At 49.0% G+C, this 19,246-nt stretch overlaps 6 protein-coding genes across 6 annotated transcripts; 4 read left to right on the top strand and 2 right to left on the bottom strand.

The window, feature by feature from the left end:
- Nucleotides 1-822: 822 nt before the first annotated feature.
- Nucleotides 823-4,464, top strand: Z518_04342 (uncharacterized protein; the record flags this gene model as incomplete). Its single annotated transcript, XM_013418048.1, has 5 exons — nucleotides 823-995; nucleotides 1,342-1,585; nucleotides 3,751-4,047; nucleotides 4,123-4,216; nucleotides 4,298-4,464. The coding sequence occupies 5 exons, from the start codon at nucleotides 823-825 to the stop codon at nucleotides 4,462-4,464; spliced, it is 975 nt and encodes a 324-aa protein (XP_013273502.1).
- Nucleotides 4,465-7,547: 3,083 nt separating this feature from the next.
- Z518_04341 (uncharacterized protein) lies at nucleotides 7,548-8,444 on the top strand (the record flags this gene model as incomplete). Its single annotated transcript, XM_013418047.1, has 1 exon — nucleotides 7,548-8,444. One exon carries the CDS (start codon nucleotides 7,548-7,550, stop codon nucleotides 8,442-8,444), a length of 897 nt encoding a protein of 298 aa, XP_013273501.1.
- Nucleotides 8,445-8,665: 221 nt separating this feature from the next.
- Z518_04340 (uncharacterized protein) lies at nucleotides 8,666-9,736 on the bottom strand (the record flags this gene model as incomplete). The annotated part of the gene is made up of 3 exons (XM_013418046.1): nucleotides 8,666-9,135; nucleotides 9,241-9,381; nucleotides 9,448-9,736. 3 exons carry the CDS (start codon nucleotides 9,734-9,736, stop codon nucleotides 8,666-8,668), a joined length of 900 nt encoding a protein of 299 aa, XP_013273500.1.
- Nucleotides 9,737-10,626: 890 nt separating this feature from the next.
- Z518_04339 (uncharacterized protein) lies at nucleotides 10,627-10,956 on the top strand (the record flags this gene model as incomplete). The annotated part of the gene is made up of 2 exons (XM_013418045.1): nucleotides 10,627-10,698; nucleotides 10,753-10,956. The coding sequence occupies 2 exons, from the start codon at nucleotides 10,627-10,629 to the stop codon at nucleotides 10,954-10,956; spliced, it is 276 nt and encodes a 91-aa protein (XP_013273499.1).
- Nucleotides 10,957-14,838: 3,882 nt separating this feature from the next.
- On the bottom strand, nucleotides 14,839-16,301 carry Z518_04338 (uncharacterized protein; the record flags this gene model as incomplete). The annotated part of the gene is made up of 4 exons (XM_013418044.1): nucleotides 14,839-15,007; nucleotides 15,070-15,419; nucleotides 15,485-15,997; nucleotides 16,059-16,301. The coding sequence occupies 4 exons, from the start codon at nucleotides 16,299-16,301 to the stop codon at nucleotides 14,839-14,841; spliced, it is 1,275 nt and encodes a 424-aa protein (XP_013273498.1).
- A 474-nt stretch (nucleotides 16,302-16,775) lies between these two features.
- On the top strand, nucleotides 16,776-17,767 carry Z518_04337 (uncharacterized protein; the record flags this gene model as incomplete). The annotated part of the gene is made up of 7 exons (XM_013418043.1): nucleotides 16,776-16,817; nucleotides 16,871-16,911; nucleotides 16,970-17,055; nucleotides 17,114-17,278; nucleotides 17,344-17,369; nucleotides 17,421-17,455; nucleotides 17,515-17,767. The coding sequence occupies 7 exons, from the start codon at nucleotides 16,776-16,778 to the stop codon at nucleotides 17,765-17,767; spliced, it is 648 nt and encodes a 215-aa protein (XP_013273497.1).
- Nucleotides 17,768-19,246: the final 1,479 nt, after the last annotated feature.

Below are 19,246 nucleotides of genomic sequence, written 5' to 3'. Positions count from 1 at the left end.
CTGCGTGTCTTCGTCACCTTGGTATCTTCGTATGGTCGCAGAGTCGCATTAGCTCCGTATCTTCATCACGCTGCAGTGGATAAAGAGAGGTTCGCAGTCTGTCTCGGCTCGTTGCTGGGATTTCGGATCCGCTCAATCTCAGCGCGCTCATCCACAGACGGTAGCAATAGCACCAACCACAAGAGCAAACTATTGAACCAGGGCGCGTGGCAAAGCGGTCGACAAACCAACAATGTCGTTAGGAAAATGCCGATTAGGCAATTTCCTCTTGATGTTCAGGGCAACGGCCAGGTCAGGTTAGAGCCGCACAAGAGATGATGTGGTCAATGGAGAATACCTGGATTGTGGGCGATGATGTGAGTGCTGTGAGAATCCTTGTCGGCTGCCACTGGTGAGTAACGTCCGTACCTATATCAACGCGACACAAACTGATGAGGCTGCCAATCTGAACTACGGCCTCCCACAACTTCGGATTGAGAGGATCGTGGAGGAAGACCGTGGTGGGATGGAGAATGATAGAAGCGGACATGGAGAACGCGTCGCAGGCAGCCAATCAAAACCAGGTGCGACAGTGCTCGCCGGCAGCAAATTCGAACCTCACCGTCACCATCGCTGATTGCGAATTCCTCGTTTGACACACCTCAATCTCCTCCCTCTTGCTCAAGTTCACCTTCTTCACCCCATAATTGCACGGTCGTGTCGGCACCCTTTTTTCTTTTGCGTGAGGGGAGGAGTTAGTTTCTTGTTCAACTTGTTTCATTTCCATTTCGCTCGCTCGACATCGAAGATCAGACTTACTCATAACGCGACACAGATTTAATAATGGCGCCTCATTCGAGCGAGAGCAAGCCCATGTACCAGAAGGATGAGAAGGCACTTTGCTTCCATGGCGAGCTGCTCTATGAGGCCAAAGTCCTGGAGGTTCGCCGACAGGATCCAAAGGACAAGACCAGTCCTCATGAGTATCGAGTTCATTACAAAGGATGGAAGAACACGTGAGTCTCACTCTTCATTAGCACCTGCTTTGCTATCTGCTTGGTGAATTGAAAATGAAAGGAAAAACAATCCATTTGTGCCTGAATCTGCTGCCTTGTTACTAGAGTGGTGAAAGATTTCTCGTTGCGCTCCGCCTCCTCTGTCCAATAAGCGTTCGAGCAAGCGACTGTAAATATGGCTGTCGCATGCTACTTCGTCTGAATGTGATCTTTCTCACATTCCCCCATTGTCGCGTCCATCTGCCGACATTCACACCACCAAGACATCACAACAATCAACCCTTCACCATCCTAAATCCGCCCTCTAGACATCAAGATAGTTGAGAACTAATCGTTCCTCGCCTAGTTGGGATGACTGGGTACCTCAAGACCGCCTGCGCAAGCTCACTGACGACAATCGAGAACTCGCCGCCAATTTGAGACGAGAGCTAATTGCGGCACCTCCCAAAGTTGCCACCAAATCCAACACCAAAACTCGACGAGGCCAAGGCTCTGAAATCGGTTCGGGAAGAGGTAGTGAAGAGCGCTCATCTGTCCCCGCCGCAGGTGGTAGAGGCTCAAAACGTGCTAGAGATAACGATATTGAAAAGGTTGGTAACCCTCCGTCCAGATACTCAGTTCCCACGAGAGTCCACCCCTTCTGTTAAAACCTTATTGGAACATTCCCCTGTACTGGATAATCGTCGTGGGCCATTTTGTTTTCTGGAACCGTTTGGATTCTTTTTGGGAATAGGCCGGAATACCACTGTCGAAAATTCCCTTCTCGTAGACGACCCGCCTAGGACACCAAACTTGAATGGCCATATGACACAGCTGCTTTCTGGAAATATGGACGACAACGACGATGGCCAGGGTCAACAGGCCCTAGGTCAAAATAATGATACCTCAGCAACCAATCTCCAGCAATTCCTGTACGTGCCGCGAAGAGCTGCCGTTCAAGCCTCCAAGGTTTTTTCAGACAAGCCGTCCAAGAATATGGTGAAGAAGCCAAAGGAGAGGAAAAACGCACCTCCCACGACGAAAAAGGATGATAAGAGTAATGATACCACTTTCACACCTAAAGAATCTAGCCGAGTAGACAAGGCTGTTTCTGGCTCGGATTCGGATGAACTACAACCTCCTCAACGTCGCCGCCGAAGTTATCCTTCCACCAGTTCACGTGAATCACTCGGTCTGAGATTCTGTGCGTGCCATGAACTATGATGAAGGGCCAGAGGAAATCCCACACTCGGCTGCCTGGGCAAGCCAAAATCCCTACCTGTTGACTCTTCAGTTTCTTCTACAGCACAGCTTCCAACCAAAAAAGAGCCCAGCCTTCCTCCAAAGACTATGAGTCGTCGCAAAGCCACCAAGAAATACTCTAGAAGAGACTCGGACACCCCTTGGAGAAGAGTCCATTGACGAATTCCTGACACGACCGGCACCTCTAGATGAGCCTGAATCCATTTCTCGAACCACCGCATCTGAAAATCCTCAGCAATTTTGGGCACCTTTGATCAGCGGCACAACTATGCAAGAGAAGGCCCTCATTGAACAAGAGCTGGAAATGAATGGCAAGATTACCATTCCCGAGAAACACCATCCCAATTAGATCAAAACCAAGAACGAAGATTCAGGTAACTTCAACAAGTTGCTCTTCTACGAGGGTGTTGATCCGCCCAAGAAATACCCAATAGCAAGGGTTCCAAAAGATCCTTTTATTATCGATCCTCCTGGCTCCGGCCCTTGCTTCGACGCACTCAAATCCCCGGGTCGTCTGGTAGAAAAACTCCACCGCCACGACAGGGAAACTCTCTATGGCTGGAATGAGGCAGCGCTCATGCATATTCCAACAGAATTAATGCATCGAATTCATCCACACATCCTGGCAAAGATGCCATTGCAGTTTTGACCAAACACCCCAATTCGGTCATTGACAGAATCCCAGATGACTCGCCGTTCTGGGAAAAGTGGGCAAGACGAGAGGAGAGCTGCACGTCTGAAAAGCCTTCTACACCAAAGAAAACCAGAATAACTCGCAATACCACACATGCTGCCGGCCGTGTGGCTGACAATGTTGCTCCCAAAGACAAACCGGCTCCCACCACTCTGCCATCAACTCGAGTGCTTCGACACAGCACCAGACTAGCTACTCTCGCCAGCAATAATTCTCCGGCATCCACAACTGCTTCAACTCATTAGCTCCTCCTGCCGCAAGCAAGGACAAGTGCACGACTTGTATGGCCATGGGAATCCAGCGCAATGGCGACAAGCCGATCTGCCACTGGTGCTGTCACGAAGGCTACCAATGTAGCTTCAATGTCTACTCCGAAGGGGACGAAACACTTGTTTGGACCGCGAAAGGTCCAATGCTAAAGTACAAGACCTTTGCCAAATTCCAATCTCAAGACATCGTGCCGACTATCCGCGGCCGAGTCTCACGCGGTCGGGATCCTACAGGTCTGGATCTCCTTGTCTTCGCACCAGAGGTGGTAGAAAGTGGTATGGCTGACCAAGTTCAAGGCAACCTCGAATACGAGATCCAAAGCTTCCAGCCCAATAGCTCAAGTGAATCCGGGACTAGAGGCCCCCGTTCCGGCTACGTGGAATCCACAACCTACCTTCGCATCGGATCCAAACGTGCAAAAGAAAGTGATGAAGACGCGAAACTCAAAGCGACCTGGCTTTATCCTGTGCTGAAGGAGATTTTGTTTGCCCTAACCAACTGGATGGCCAACTAGATGGGACCCAAGCTTACATTTCATCTTCTGCACAGGAAGAAACATATTTCAATCGTCCGTCGATTCGTATTTCGATCCCCGACCACCTGAAGAACCTTCTCGTCGACGATTGGGAGAACGTCACTAAGTCGCTCTTGCTTGTTCCGCTTCCGAGCCAAGCTCCTGCCAACTTCATCCTTGACGAATACTTCAACGAAGAGAAGATGAATAGACGATTGGGCTCGGTCGAGGCTGAGATTCTCGAAGAATTTGTTGCCGGATTGAAGACGTACTTTGAGAAGTCGGTCGGTAAGATCTTGTTGTATCGCTTTGAGCGCAGCCAGTTGGCGGAGGTAAGTGATTTTCATATTTGACAAAATCTTCTCTCAAAATTGTTCCTAATGATCTACCTGCCACTGCCACTACAGGTTCGCAAGTTGTGGGAATCGGGCAGATACAAGGAATGGGAGGGCAAAGGTCCAGGTGATTGCTATGGGGCCGAGCATCTCACTCGAATGATCGGTATGTTATGTCACAACTAGCTGCCATTGACTCGTAACGAATTGCTTGTTCTAACCAAAGCATCACATCTGAATTTGATAGTCAATCTCCCCGAAATCATTGCTCAGACCAACATGGACGCAGAATCGGTGACCAGACTCAAATCGGAGCTAAGCAAGTTCAGTACATGGTTGTCGAGAAATAGTGGTCGATTCTTCTGCTCCAAGTACGAGAAGCCAAGTGCCGAATACATCGAAAACGCTCGATAAATCAACGCACACGTTGGCAATGCACGACAAAATCACCGCATTCTTTTAAGCCAGATTCAAGCAAAGTGCGAAGGACAGTTTAGCCGCAGACTGGGGTTGAAACCGTTTGCTGCGTGACACAAGGATTGAGGATGAAAAGATGAGACATGGACTGAAGTTGAGTGAGACTGATTCGGACAGGAAAAAAAGAGAGAAAAGAGCTTCATGGGTCCTCAGGCGAAGGATATCCACACACACACACACACACACACATATATATTGTTCATTGTGATGAGTAAGAGAGCAGTATCAGTGGAGAGTGACAAAGTAACTTCAAGATCCCTGCTAAAGGTATCAGGCGTCCTCAGTTAGGAGCAGAGTCACAAGACACAAGATATTGAAACAAACATATGCATTCCAAAATTTCATTTTGGTTTTTTTTTTGATTGTAATTTTGTGACCGAATATGTTCTATATTACTTTGATCGCTAAACGACTGGCGATGACACAAGAAGAATCATCTCCACTAAGAAAGGTCAATATCTGCCTAATATTCCAAGGAAATCAAAAAGGGGGGATAGCTGTGCGAGATGATTGTATCCGAAAAGCGAAACCCAGACCCAGTCAGCTAGCCAGTAATTTTCCGACCATTCCCTCAAAGTCTCTTGGTGATAATGAAATTCCAGCCTCGCTTTGATACTGTTTTCGTTCAAGCTATTCCTTCCGACAGTGACCTCTGCCTGTGGAAGAGACCGGTCAAGCCTAGTTTTGTTTTGTTATTGGTTACTGAAGCTGGGGTACCAAACCAGTAATGCAGTCTGGTCCAAATACGTCGTTGAGACCAACAAAATTGTCGATGGATTGGGTGATTCCAGGGAGCTGAGTGCCGGGGGAGGGCAGTCAAAATTGGCCAGTTCGAGATCTGTGCTGCGCACAACCCTCTGGACATCGATGGGTTGGATGGGGTCGAGATCGTCGAATGACACTGCATCAAACCAAGGCCTCACGCCGGTTTTGTTGAGAAATGCAGTGGAGCATGAACAGGGAAGAGGATCACTTACAACAAGAGGATGGAAAGTTGTTGGCGAGGCGGGAGAAGTTCAAGTTAGACTGGGGCCACAACTTAGTGATGTGTTTCTCAAGATAGTCTCTTTGCGGAATAGACTGGTTTGGTTGGGAGAAAGTAAGTGCTGACCGTGAACATATCGATCCAGATATTGCGAGAGGACGGACAAAGACAAGGCCTGTGGTTAACTTGCCTCCCAGGACCGCTGAAGATAACTTGGCTGAGGTCTCTCTAGATGGGGACGGTAAGATTTAGAGTGCACTTGAGGTCCGACGGCTCGTTGGGGATCGTAAAAGCTGGAAGCAGTGCCAGGGTCGCCTGGGGACATTGCATAGCAACCATTTTGTCTCAGCAGAGCTTTGTTGGGTTTAGCCTAAGGCACGATCTGGATGGATCCGGTGGGATTGAATGGGTAGGCAATTTGCTTGAGACTTGATGTCGCTGGGATGATAACAGGTTTTCATGTTGATGGTGGTGATGATGCCTTTTGTAAGGAAAGATTGATCAATTCACAAGGAAAAGGAAACAATATCCGGCAGCACGCAAAGGAGTGAGAAAAAGGGAAAGTAATCGTGTTCATCAAAAATGAAATAGGTGGTTTCAGAGACCACGAACGAAATTGTCGAGAACTGGGTGCGAGGTAGTGATTTTATGTGCTGGGCACAGGAAAACGCCTATCAGTCTTTGGGATATCTGATCGGTTAGTATTTCAGACTTTTGAATACGCGGGAAGCGGACCCGTGGAGAAGGCATCTCGTAGGAGTTCTCAACCCGTACTTAACTTGGAGGCCGGCCGGCTGCGTTGTTTCGCTAATCTGGGCTTCGATTCCAGGCCATCCTCACCCGACAAAATGCTTTCAAAGGTGTAATACCTGAATGCGCGTTTCGATTGGTTGAACAGGTATTCCCCTCTCTCCAGCAGCCTCGTGAGAGGATCGATGTGATTCTTGACGAGACAATTATGCCTTTTCCTGACACTATTTGTGGATTGATGAGATCTCAAATCCTTCCGTTGTTATAGCTCTAAGTCAGTCGAAGGAGTGGTAGAGAAGTGGTTGTCAGTGACAATCAGAGGATCCTAGTCTATTCCACCGGAGAGCAAATGGTCCACCGTATTACATACGGCCAATTATTACTTGGCCAAGTGCTCAAGCTTATATTTCTTCGGGTTGGGGAATATATTTGCTGTTCAGACGACCTGGCTTCTAGGCATTGCAACATTATTTGCAACCAAGCCCCGCTGATATAGATATTAAATACCATCTGTTGCCAGTTGCGAGCCTACCTCGGTATTGTTCTGTTTCATGGAGTTCCACCGGCCCTGCAACGTTACTTCTTGATAGCCTCCACTCAAGCGCCTTTTGATAAGGTACCACCGACTGGTCTTGCGATCAGGGCCAGGGATATCTACGGGTATGAACGGCACCAAAACACACTTCTCAAACGGCAAATAAGGTCTCCCGGGTGTGCCAGTAAGATTCACAAGATTCGCACTGTGGGCGTGCCAAGGTGGAGTTCTTATACCCACCTTGAGATTCTACGCCGGGGGGTGTATAGTGTCTGTCTACCTACCTTGTAGGTGTTAGTGGAAGAGCATTGCCAAGTGCCGATACTGGACAGTACTACGCTGTAAGCACAGTATGCCGGGCTTGCTAAGACTGAAAGGCCAAGCGATCTTCCTTTTCGCAAGATGAACCGCCCCGACACCCACGTAATGTCCGGTCAAGATGCATAACTATGTACAGCTGCATCTTGCGGAGGGGGTTATGACATCGCTGTCGCGGAGCCGGGACTGATTCCATTGTCAGATACCGCGAATATGGCATCATTACAACTCGTTACCTTAACGTCTCCCAGGATGGAAAGGCCTGGTGAAAACACTAAAAGAGATGCATTCGGCATACACGTTGACGTGGGCACTCAATGCCCTGCCTCCAAGTGCTTCTGTGAGAATCACGACCTATCTTCATCGCCCGGACATCCAACACGAAGCACTCGAAAACTTCGCCTTGCGGTGATCTTCGAGGTTGGGGTTAACATGGCGACGCATCAGTACACCCGAATCAGCACTCAAGACTCAGGCACAAGCTCCTACCAAAGGGAAGCAGTTTCTTCCGACAGCGACAGCAGCACTCTAGTCGCCTCCGAGTCTCGGTGGTCAACGATCCACCAACCAAGGAAATACTTGCGTTCTTCGACCCCGATCATCATCATCTTGACTGTGCTCTCTTTGTCCCTGGCGACATACCAATTCATTCGCTCTTATTCTCAGACAAATAGCCCTCCCACAACATCTTCCAAGGAGGCGGATCCGTTATTCGATTTTCGCTACACGACAGACCTGGCCTCCCAGGACTCCTACCGCGACCAGCAGCCGCATACGCATAACCGTTGGCAAACGCCATCGGGCGAGTGGCTATCATGTGGCCACTCGCCTCACGAAGCGATCGCTCGCAACTGTCAATTTGACATCATGGCGGCCGTCTGGCTCCCTCCGCCTTGCTACAACGCCGAGTTCGCCCACGAAATGGCTCAAGCCACACAGTCCAACGCCACTGAAATCAGCGTCTCCCCTAAACACTCGGTGTCCATGACCAATATGACATGGCACACGGATCAAGACCTGTCTGTCGAGACGTTCATTCCATTTGCTCAGTTGGCCGAGTACTTCGTGGCGAAATTCGATAAAGGAGAAAAGTTGATTGCGTACTCGATTGAGAATTTCCATGTCGCGCATTGTTTGTATATGATGAGAAGCGCGTTGATGGCGATGCAGAGGGTCGCGGCGGGGGAGAAGGACGTGTATGTGCATGAGCAGGCTATGGGGGCGGAACATTCTGAACATTGTAACGATGTGATTATGAACCATGAAACAAGGAAGACGGGAGTCACAGAGTTGGAGTTTGGGTTCGGATGGTGTCATAAGATGTCGTAGAGGGTCGTAAAGGAGAGACGTAAAATCTAGGCAAAATATTTCATGATTTGTTGGGTTTGAGCACGTTGCATGCCGCTAAATATGACGGGGTCGTTTTGAAGGGTGTTTCATGGTCCAGAAGAAAATAATACGATCTAACAATTGACGCTCTCAAATTGATTTTCTTTCAAATCTCATACATACATATATCCGTAAAGGATTCAGTCAGATATTTTTTTTTTTTATGGGATGTCATCCAAAACAACATCTTCTGGCCTCTGAGTCACAGCCAAAATCTCTAATTTCTTAGGATCCACCTGATGATTTACGGCCCAGTTCTTCAATTCCCAAAAGTTCTTACATTTGTGCTTGGTATTGAAATCAACGAACAGTTCGCCAGTTGACTTGATCCAATATTGACCAAACACCCCCGTGTCCGGCTGACACATAAGTTGCTGTCGCAAGATATCTATACAATGGTTGACGTGCTTGTACTGCATCTCTTCGGGGGTGCCAAAGACACCTTTTCCTTCAGCAGCGTAGTGGCCGTAGTTCCAGTGCGTGGACTGACGCAGTAAATTCAGACAGTGCAGGTGGTGTTCGAATTCGAAAAGAACAGGGAATCCACCTCCCAGCTCCGGGGATAGTTTGGCAGCGCCGGGATTTAGACCGTAGCGTTCGCCCAAGTGCTCGGGGACGATGTAGTGATGGTCTGGATGGACTGGATGGTTAGTTTTGGTTGATTTGGTCAAACGTGAGAGCTGAGAGGCAGGGTTTTGACTGCATCGATGGCATCTTGATTGAAAATGTAACATACTTTGAACACCTAGTGACATCCATGCTTCATCGACTTCGGGTCCGGGCGGTAGACGAAACGTGCTGCTGTTGGGGTTGGAGAAGGAACCCTCGAACTGCACGGTGGAATATTTTATTTTGAGATCTTGCTGTATGGGGGATGCTGAGAGACAGGGTCAGTTCCTGCTGAGATGACATGTTTTTGATGCAAGAAAAGAAGCCGACTCACGAGTTTGTGAGGTATAAAGGGCACAAACTTCATCGAGATCCTGTCCTCGTCCCACAATCTGAGTCATCACATTGAGGAAAACTGACAGTCCAAGGAGAAAAACGAGAACCCATTCCACCCACGGCCGGCCATGAGGCGGCTCCTGGATCTGGCTAGATTTGGGAAGGAACGCCTCTTCTTCTCCTGCTTCCATTCGGAGATCATGAGGTGCCTGATGGGTGTATGTCTGCTTGAACTTCAGCATCGTGGTCGCACTGAGAACTCGATCGTTCTCGGGCAAGGGAGACATTAAATGGAGAAAGACAGATGGTATGACCCAAACACTGATAGAGCAAGGGGATGAAATGAAGGAATCGAGCGAATGGTCAACGTTGTCCTCGGCATGATAGCACGTATGTGGGTCTTCTACCTCGAAGCTAGAAATCCAGATGAAATGACATTGCGATACCGTTCCGGCAAGGGCCGAGTGTCTTCGTGCTCCTATTTGTTCGTCCTATCAGAACCACGCGAATGGAATCAAACGCCCAGACCAGCAGATGCTACCATACCATACAATAGTATCCCTGCTCGAACGCCATAACAGAAGTACACCAACGTAGCGCAACGCGCGTATAGAATGAGGAGATCATTCGTTATCTGTGCCCACTGATCAGCATATATGTAACAATATGCAAAGCTTCGCTCTGCACCGATAAGTCGGTTACTAGTCAAAATGGATATGACCTTGCGAGTGATGCAAGATGACCAACTGAGTCGAGCATTAAAAGGGAAGGTGGTAGATGGTTACAGTCGGGACCGCTGAACCTTACCTGATGGCTCTCGCAACGACCTCTACTAAGAGCACAACATGAATCCTTCAGGATGGATTGTATTGTTGGTAGGTTCTTGACTAGGTCAATGATTGCGAGTCCCCAGAAACCGCTACGTGTAAATTAGTGCATTCGGATGGGTCGATGAGGGTCGATGAAAGTTAATGGGGACGGCTGTCGAATTCAGACCCAGCGAACCTTCTTGGAACGTGTCCCTTGCTCTTTGTCGGCTGGAGATGTGGAACTAAATGTATAAAAGTTAGGAAGATGATCCGAAAGACATAAATTTGGTACCTGTGCACTCCTCAAAACCCTGACAACTCAATTCAATTCTGAACCAGTAAAAGCTTCCGGGGGACATTCATTGAAAATGAAGGCATCACAGTATCTTTCCGTCCTGACGATTGTCACTATTACCGCTGCTGCACCGGCACCGGCACCAGTACGTTTTTTCTTAATAAAGTTGTAAAGTTCTGAATACTTATGACGTTGTCAGAAAGCGGAAGGCCGCTACGTCCAGAGACGAGCCGAAGCCGCGGACTACATCTATCCCATCCCTGCGGCCGATGCCCCAGAGAAACGCGCTGAAGCTGCAGACTACATCTACCCTATCCCTGCGGCCGATACTCCAGAGAAGCGTGCCGAAGCTGCGGATTACATCTATCCCATCCCTGCGGCTGACGCCCCTGAGACAAAATAAGGGCATAAAGCGCGCCAAAGAACCATGGGAGAATTTGACGCTAGACAATGGAATTTCAAAGGCTTAGGTGGAAGTTGGACCCTTTACAAGCGCGATGGATTAGGAGAAAGGGGGTCAATTGGCGAAAAGTTCAAAAAGAGCTAGCCTGTATAGCAGTTAGTCAAGCAGAACAACTAGCTCTCAGCTTCATTCATACCCAAATCTCCATTTTCTCTCTCGGAGGCTGAGTGTTACAGAGATCTAGTCCCTCTTCCTCCGTCGGGTTGGATCTCAGAATGATTTATGCGACGCTGAATTGGAAGGAGCCGGACGAAATGTAGCTCCACAAGGCTGATGAGCCAATTGTCCGAAGTAGCCTTCCGTATGGTGGGGGCTTTCCAAAAAGAGACTCAATAAATCCCTGCCCTAATTAGACAATTATAGTATCGAGATATCTCTGTAGGTACTCAGCAGATTACGGAGGTGTTTACCTCGATTCTACCACTCCCTACTGCTTTGAAGTTAGGCATACCTGCTCTTGACCCATCCTCTCAAGGTGGATACGATCGTGACACCTACATCTGTTCTAGCGAAGGTACCAAGGCATCGTACATAGCGGCCTGGGTAGATTCATAGTCTCATAGCCTCATAGCCTCGCAGTTCACTGGTATCAGACGCGTAGTAGGAAAATTAATAAATTACGTCTTTTTTTCTTTTTCTTTTCCTTCCCACCCCCCCTTCTTTTGCCCCCCGGGTTCGTTTCATACAATATGTGATGTGGGTTTCGGCTGAGATAAATGGATTCCAAGCTGGATTCTGGATTCGTACCCAGGTGTCAAACTTCTTGTGTAACTTGAATTGAAAGACAGTTGGGCTTCCTAGCTGCATCAGAAGGATTTTCTGCAGCAACGCCCACCTTTTGAATTGTACAACGTGCCTTGTAAGTCAATTTGGCAAACATAGCCTCTTAGAGCGGAAGTAAGGCATCGTGAAAGTGGCGGCGTTGTGGCTGGGATGATACAAAACATACGCACGAATATGACTTTGGTCCATTGGATGAGAATGCGGAATTGTACTCAGGACTATATCAGGGCGAGAGAGATAGCCGGGGGTTGGCCATTTAAATGAGGAAAAGGGGGGGGTGTATATGTTGACAGATGGCCCTTCAAATTCAGCAAGCTTGGCCTCTGCTGCGGAGAGGAAGAAACAAGCAAATGCTAGCATTATCAAATCCGCACTTAGTTCACAGTATTCCAGTAGCATCTTTTCTCGGACAAAAGGCGATGTTCCTCAGCATTATCCACGTGCCTGTAACCACCCAAGAGAACAAAGGCGAACACAAACTCCAGGGTCCAATCTCGATTTGAACCAAAACAAGTACCCAATACAACAAAAAGACGCAGTCCCATCGGTTCAACAGAGGTCTCATTCAGCGAAAGCTGGCGAGGCAAAAGAGTCTTTCTTCTTATGAGTTACCCCAATCCGGCAGGGACCGATTTCGAGGCCGCGTGATTTTCATCGCCCAAGGCAGAAATACTCGCTCCACTCAACACCGTCAAACAACGTGATGTCCGCCTTGATCTGCTGCAATATCCAGCTCCGAATCTCAACTGCTATCAGCAAATCCACTCCATACGAGCGCAAAGACCAAGTTTTGCCGCATCACTTAATGATTTGCATTGGCCAAGGAGGGGGCAGCAAGACTTCTTCACTGCCGCCTATCTTCTTGATAGCCTGGTACAGACCTATCTTCTTCAAGAACCAGAATCGGGTTTTGTCGTAGTAGAACGGTGAATCTGGCCTTATCGATGTTGGATGCCACCGTTAGGCAGTCCAATGACAAGCTGGGCGGGAGTTACAGCCTTCTCATATGAGCCCACTATTACTGCTCTGATGTTTTCATGGAGCTCTGCTTCATAGAGAGCCTGGCCTCGCAATTAAACCAATACCAGTCATGAGCCCAAGGTTTATAAAAACAGCTGGAAGGCCTTGCTCTCGCCGGAACTTGGCTAGTGTGTCTTGAAGAGTACTTCCAGCAGCGTAGCTGGCTTGGCTATAATTGTCGACCACGCCAGTGATGTGAACGCCCAGTGACCGGCGCCGTAGGCATCCCAAAGATGAGCCAGGCTTCGGTCCAACCCACCTAGGCCCCCAACGATGATGTATGTAGCGTCTTTTCGTAGTGACAGGCTTTCTGGCACTCGGACTAACAGGAATACGATCGCCTGCATTAAAAGTGATAATCGTCTCCCCTGGATCATCTTGTGCTTGAAGGCGTCCGAGGGCGTTAGATACTTTTTTCGGACGAAAATACTTTCGGATAAGGTGTAAACATCATCTTGGTCGTCTCCAGGAAGGTGGACAGGCTTTCTTGAACAATGGCCACTTCAGATGGGTTCTCTTTGATTTTGAGGTCCATATTGATGTGGGAGAACATGCAGATTTCTTAAACGTCGCCAAATCCACAGCACCTGCAACGTCATCAGCAGCAACGTTTATCAAGTGACCGAACGGCGATATGCAATTCCACAGTTGCCGGAGTCCGTCACTGGCAAGGATCAGGTCAAATCCTATATCGCTTGGTGAACCTTTGAGAGTCGTTTTGCAAATTTGAGTTTTGGTCATCAAAATCAAGTCTCTGGCAACATTGTATTCCTCCATCAAATCACTTTGGCTCTTTGTGCTCACCGTAACGCGTAGGATCCCTTTACAAGTCTATGCGATTTGAATTATAGCTTGTTCAACACGACCAGATGCGGCTTGGATGAGGACTCTTTGGCCATCTTCATGAGGCTTTGGTATGCCGTTGCCAATGTGATTGGCCATGTTGCTGCCGCTTCAAAAAGCTGGTGATCAGGAAATTTATATCAAAGTTGCTCAGTGAGCTGGTTGGTTGAACGATGTGGGTCTTGTGGGGCGGCCATAAACACGATCTCCCATCCGAAGACGACCGCAATCGGTTCCAGCAGCTTTGACAATGTAGCTTGAATACCAAGGCCCTAACCTCAACCTCAACCTCGTCTCGCCGGAGACCAAGACCGAAACCGTGATTTCGTCTAGTGTCAACAGTAAATAGGTCTCAGTCTCCGATGTTCCGGTCACCAAGTGGTATAATCTCCGGCGCCATCCATGATCAACTCTTCTATCATCCGACTCAGCTTATAATTTGGAGCCCAGTGACTCACACACATTTGTCCTCTAATCAGAGCCAACCCTCTGTCGACGTTGGGCTGTGTGGCCACCGTGGAGATAGTCGTTGTAAGATTATCGATGCCTAGAACGCCAACTCTTTCCCAAGTGCTAAGTACTGAAGATTGGGGTTGAGATTCTCATCCTTTACCACCCCGAGATAGTCCATAGCCGCTCCCCATTTTTGGATCGACTCCACCGCAAATCCACAATAGAGAGCTACTTCGAAGGATTATCTTTCCTAGCAACTCAAAGGTCAGCCGAAGAGTAATTGGCCAGCACGAGGATCGCCCAAATTAGGCAGAGAAATTATACGTTTGCTTAGTCGACTTTGAGATATCAAGCGAGCCATGCGACACTTGGCGATAACTACGTTTGGCTGGAAAGCTTCTTGTTCAATTCTTGGGTGATATTCAATATCTAGCTTATTTCGAGGTTCAACGATATAAAAGGCTTCGACGGCATGCATACCATTCTCCATGTATGGCTTCCAGACGATCCGCAGGGCCATCTGAAAGGAGCCTGTTACCTCGTCTAAATGCTGTGATCCCCCCAAATCATCAGATTCGTCTTCGCAATGTAGGTCTCTCAGCTGTCATCAAACGTAACTCTTGGTCACCGCCTTCCTTGCCCATCAACAATTCAATTTAGTGGCCGATGATATTGGTACCAGTCGAAACTGCTGTGGCCAGCATTGGTTCAATTGTGATTAACTCAATCGCCTTCTTCAAGCGCCGCCTCGATTATCGAGTTGACGCTTCCTGGAGGTTTGACCACCTTGACCACTTTCAGCCTCGGATCAGCCTTGACGAAAAGATTGCGCCAGTCGTCTAGGTCTCTCTCTTTGGCATTAAAGTTTGTCATCATTTCCAGGTCCATGACGCTTTCAATATTGTCAGCAATTGCGTCCTTTCTGAAGATGGTGGACTGGAGCGTTGTGCATACCGAATAAGCCGCTCCTCACTTGTTGGCATGCTGCCTGGCTCTGGTAAAACCCCGTCCATCACCAATAATCTTGAATTTGGTTTAAATGCAAGGAGCAGATTCTTCAGGATGAGCGTCGCATGGGTGTCCGAATAATCGTGCAAAATAAATCGGAGAAAGTACACATCGGCACCTTGGACCGGCTGCGGAGTGAAGAAATCATGGACTTGAAACGAGACCCGGTCCTTCAAACCAGGAGGGAGCCTTTGCTCGCCTAACGCAACAATGTCGGGAAGGTCCTGGACAATGAAGTGGAGATTTGGGAATCTTTCGGCGACCGCGATGCTGGCATGGCCAATAGACCCTCCGACCTTAAACCGTTCACTTAGCATCCCACAACGTCGGGAAAGCGAAAGGGAGAGAGGGGAAAACTCACGTCAACGACAGTGCCCAGGGTGAACTCTTCCCAGGAATAACCATTCAGTAGATGACGGACGTTATAACCGTCTGTACTGGTCAACGCCTCCATAGTTTCGGCAAACCTGTTGGCGCGGTCTGGATGGTTCGACAGGTACTCGAAGATTGGGAGCTCAGTATCGAAAACAAGATTCCAGCCAGAATGGTTCTTTTCTTCAGAAGGCCCATACTTCTTGGTTGCTTCGACCAACTTGGTCGAGGCTGGGAAGGACTCCTCTAACGTATAGCCCACCCAATTCAAGGTCCCCTTGTCGCGGATAAGAGCACTGGACGCCGCAGTATGCGCCACGAAACCCTTTTGAGGTTCGCAAAAGATCCTATTCGTCATGGCTTGACGGAGGATTCGTCGAAGACGGCCTTCATCCACATCAGCGCTCGACGCAATTTCTGCGTAACTCCTGGTGCCGTCTAACGGTACGAGGGCCGCGATGTTGAAGTGATAAATCCAACGCAGACTAGAACAATCATGGTACTGTCGTTTCAACCTGGTCAATTCAGATCATCATTGATTTACACGACAAGGGGAGACAAACGTAGCAGGCCAGCCATCTCAGATGCTCGCTTGGTCCGGTCGCCAAAGCGTATAGTTCTTGTGCGGCTTCACGCAGATTTCGACGGGCGATCTGAATTTCTTCCGGGCAGTCAGGAATCTGGAGAGCGGCATCTTTGTCAAACGAAGGTTCCGGAAGGCCGTTGGAGGAGAAGAAGTCGGTCAAAATCGATGTGGAAACAGAGATCTGCTGCGCCAGACCTTTCATGCGTGACGAAGAAGACATGGTCTCGGGACTCGATACCGTTGGAATTAGCTCCCCTCCTCAGAAACATAGGATGTCTGAGTTGGTGCGTGTGTGTCGGGGAAGACGACGGTACTTATATGCAGAACAACCTTTATCAATCCAAGGTCGGCGTCGTCTTGGCTCTTGGTGGCATCTTGGGTCAAACCCTGGCAACGGTCCACAACTGAGGACAGCATTTGCACCACGTGTTCTAGCTATCTCGCTGCGCTGTCCGGCCTGCAGGTCAGGCCACACAAGGCCCATTCAGAAATGTGCTGTACAAGTATTTGGCTTCTAAGTTTCCCACGCTAATGTAGGTTAAACCCGATTTTCTCCTTTCCCCCGGTGCCCTCCCGGCTTCCCCGGCTTATTTTAACCCCCCCCACTTCCTATGTTGTCTTTTCAAGCCGTTAACTTTGAAATCCTTCGTCTCTCTCATCGATTCTTATCTCATGGTACTGCCATCAAACAGCGATGGCGACCCATCCCACGGACGATACCGCTGTTACGGTGGAAGTAAGTCTGAATCAAACGTGCCGCACCCTCCGTTGTTGACAAGTCCTCCGTAGGAAGGTGCAGAGGATGTGGATTCTGCTTATGGAGACGAGCTGTACGGCTCTCACGCCCCATGCTCGATTGACTTTCTTTGCTCACATTTCATATCTAAGCGAGAGTTATACGACTTCCCTCAGTCATAGCGCCGTGAATTACAGATGGGAGCATGGTCGGCGGTATCACAGTTTCAGAGAAGGCTGTAAGTTCTAGCTGAATCCTGATGACCGAGGAAGCGAACGCTGAAAGACCGTCAACAGCCTATAATTTTCCCAACGACGAGGAAGAGCAGGACCGCTACGACCTGATGCATGAGGTGCTCATCACCGCGATGGGTGACAAGCACTTTCTCGCCCCGTTGAAAGAAGATATCGCCAGGATTGTGGACATTGGTACTGGGACGGGAATTTGGGCCATTCAAATCGGTTCGTTATGATGTTCACACAGCCAAGAGCTTTTCAGAAGACGAGCTTACCGTGGGACTTCAAAGGCGATATGTTCCCTTCTGCCCAAGTGGTAAGTCTTCATCGTGTTGCGGCGGGTATAGCACTCACCGGGTTTGGGGAGATTGGCAACGACCTCAGTCCCATTCAACCACAATGGTGAGACGCATCATCCATGAGGCTGTGTGTCGCTGCACCGACTTTCTGATGATCTCCAGGGTGCCACCGAACGTGACGTTTGAAGTCGACGATGTCGAAAGTGAATGGCAGTATTCGCAACCCTTCGACTTTATCCACTCTCGCTACATGGCGGGATCCATCGCGGACTGGCCTCGTTTAATGTCCGAGTGCTACAAGTTGAGTTTGGCTCTCATTCTTTCCTTGCATGGATCACGCCCCTTACAACATCGTCCTCCTCTTTTCCATATCCGTGCCACCAAGAAGCTTACGCTGGTCTCGATAGAAACTTGAGGCCTGGCGGTTGGGTCGAATTCCAAGATTTTGATCTGCACAATTATTCCCAAGACGATTCTATCCCCGCTGGGAACAAGCTTCTGGAATGGTACAATTTGATCATAGAAGGGTGCGACAGGGTGGGAAGGACCGCTTGTCCAGGCCAACATTTGGAAACCTGGGCTCGAGATGCTGGATTCGTGAATATCCATCACAAGATCTTCCAGTTGCCTTTGGGTCCATGGCCAAAAGATGAGAGATTGGTATTGCTCACCCCTTTTTCCGGGTAGAGATCTTATCCAGGAAACTCGGAATTTCCGACTCCTCCCCCTCTGTTGCTGCGCTGGACTGACTTTGTTTGGTGGAATTGACCGACAGAAACGGATCGGTGCCTTGAATCTCCTCCAGGTTCTCCGAGGCCTCGAGGGCATCACATTGGCGCTGTTCACAAGAGCCCTAGGATGGTCAACGGAGGCTATTTATGTCTTTCTGGCCGAAGTCAGGCACGATGCAATGAAGAAAGGTGCACATATGATTCATGATTTGTAAGTCACCGCTCCGCGCTGGACATGATTGATTTCCCAAAAATGCTGGACAAGAATTCTATGCTGACTGATGGTAAACTCCCCGCCGGCGTAGTCACGTCGTTTGTGCGCAGAGGCCTGAAATCGAGGTAACCTGATTCTAGTGATTCAAGGTCAAGAGGAAGAAGGGAACTATTGTAGGCGAAGAAGCAAGGCGATAAAATGGGACCGCCGGGTGGTCTGGGGCATGCCACAAAAAGCCTTGGGAGCCGGTGAAACATCCTACCAATCTCTTGCTCGAGGTCCCAGTCCCACAGCCACAAGATGGCCTTTAAATACTATTCCGCGCGGCCTCAAGTTGCAAATTGAAGCCGGCTACTACTCGTGGACATGAAGGTCCCGACGAGTGGAGCTCACTTTATGAATTTGACTCTACCTTTCATGATGTTTCAGGGAGTAACTCTTGCAAGCATGACCAAAGTTCATGGCCAGGTGGGACACCATCAACAAGCTCCCACGATAGGACCCGGGGGGAGATCCTTGTCGATCTGAGCTGATTCTTTGCAGTGCTATAGCAGTATTGTTGACCGTCGCGAGCAAGTCCATCGAAGAAGGTCACGTTTCGCTCACTGATAAGAGTCACCGATTTCAGTTCCATGTTGTCGACGATTTCGTCCCTGCCGTGCTTGGTGTCCACGGAGAGAGACGCTACACGTTGGAACGAGGTGGACATGTCTGTGAGATACAGGAGCTGCTTTTCAGATGTGTCTCGTTCCACACCCAGCTGGTGGAGCTTACCTCGGCCGGAGGCTAATTTCCGCGCTCCCTCTTGCTCCAATTACATTATCTGCCAAAGCGTGACCTCGATATCAAACTACAAAACGACGTTCCCTCAATGGAGTTGATATCGGTCTACTGGATGGGGGCTTATCTGAGTGAGTTTGGAAGTTCATCTAATAAGAAGCGTACTCTG

This window comes from Rhinocladiella mackenziei, assembly GCF_000835555.1.
Source record: "Rhinocladiella mackenziei CBS 650.93 unplaced genomic scaffold supercont1.3, whole genome shotgun sequence".
Classification (NCBI taxonomy): domain Eukaryota; kingdom Fungi; phylum Ascomycota; class Eurotiomycetes; order Chaetothyriales; family Herpotrichiellaceae; genus Rhinocladiella; species Rhinocladiella mackenziei.
Note: the sequence above shows the minus strand (reverse complement) of the source record. Positions and strands in the feature narration are given on the sequence as shown.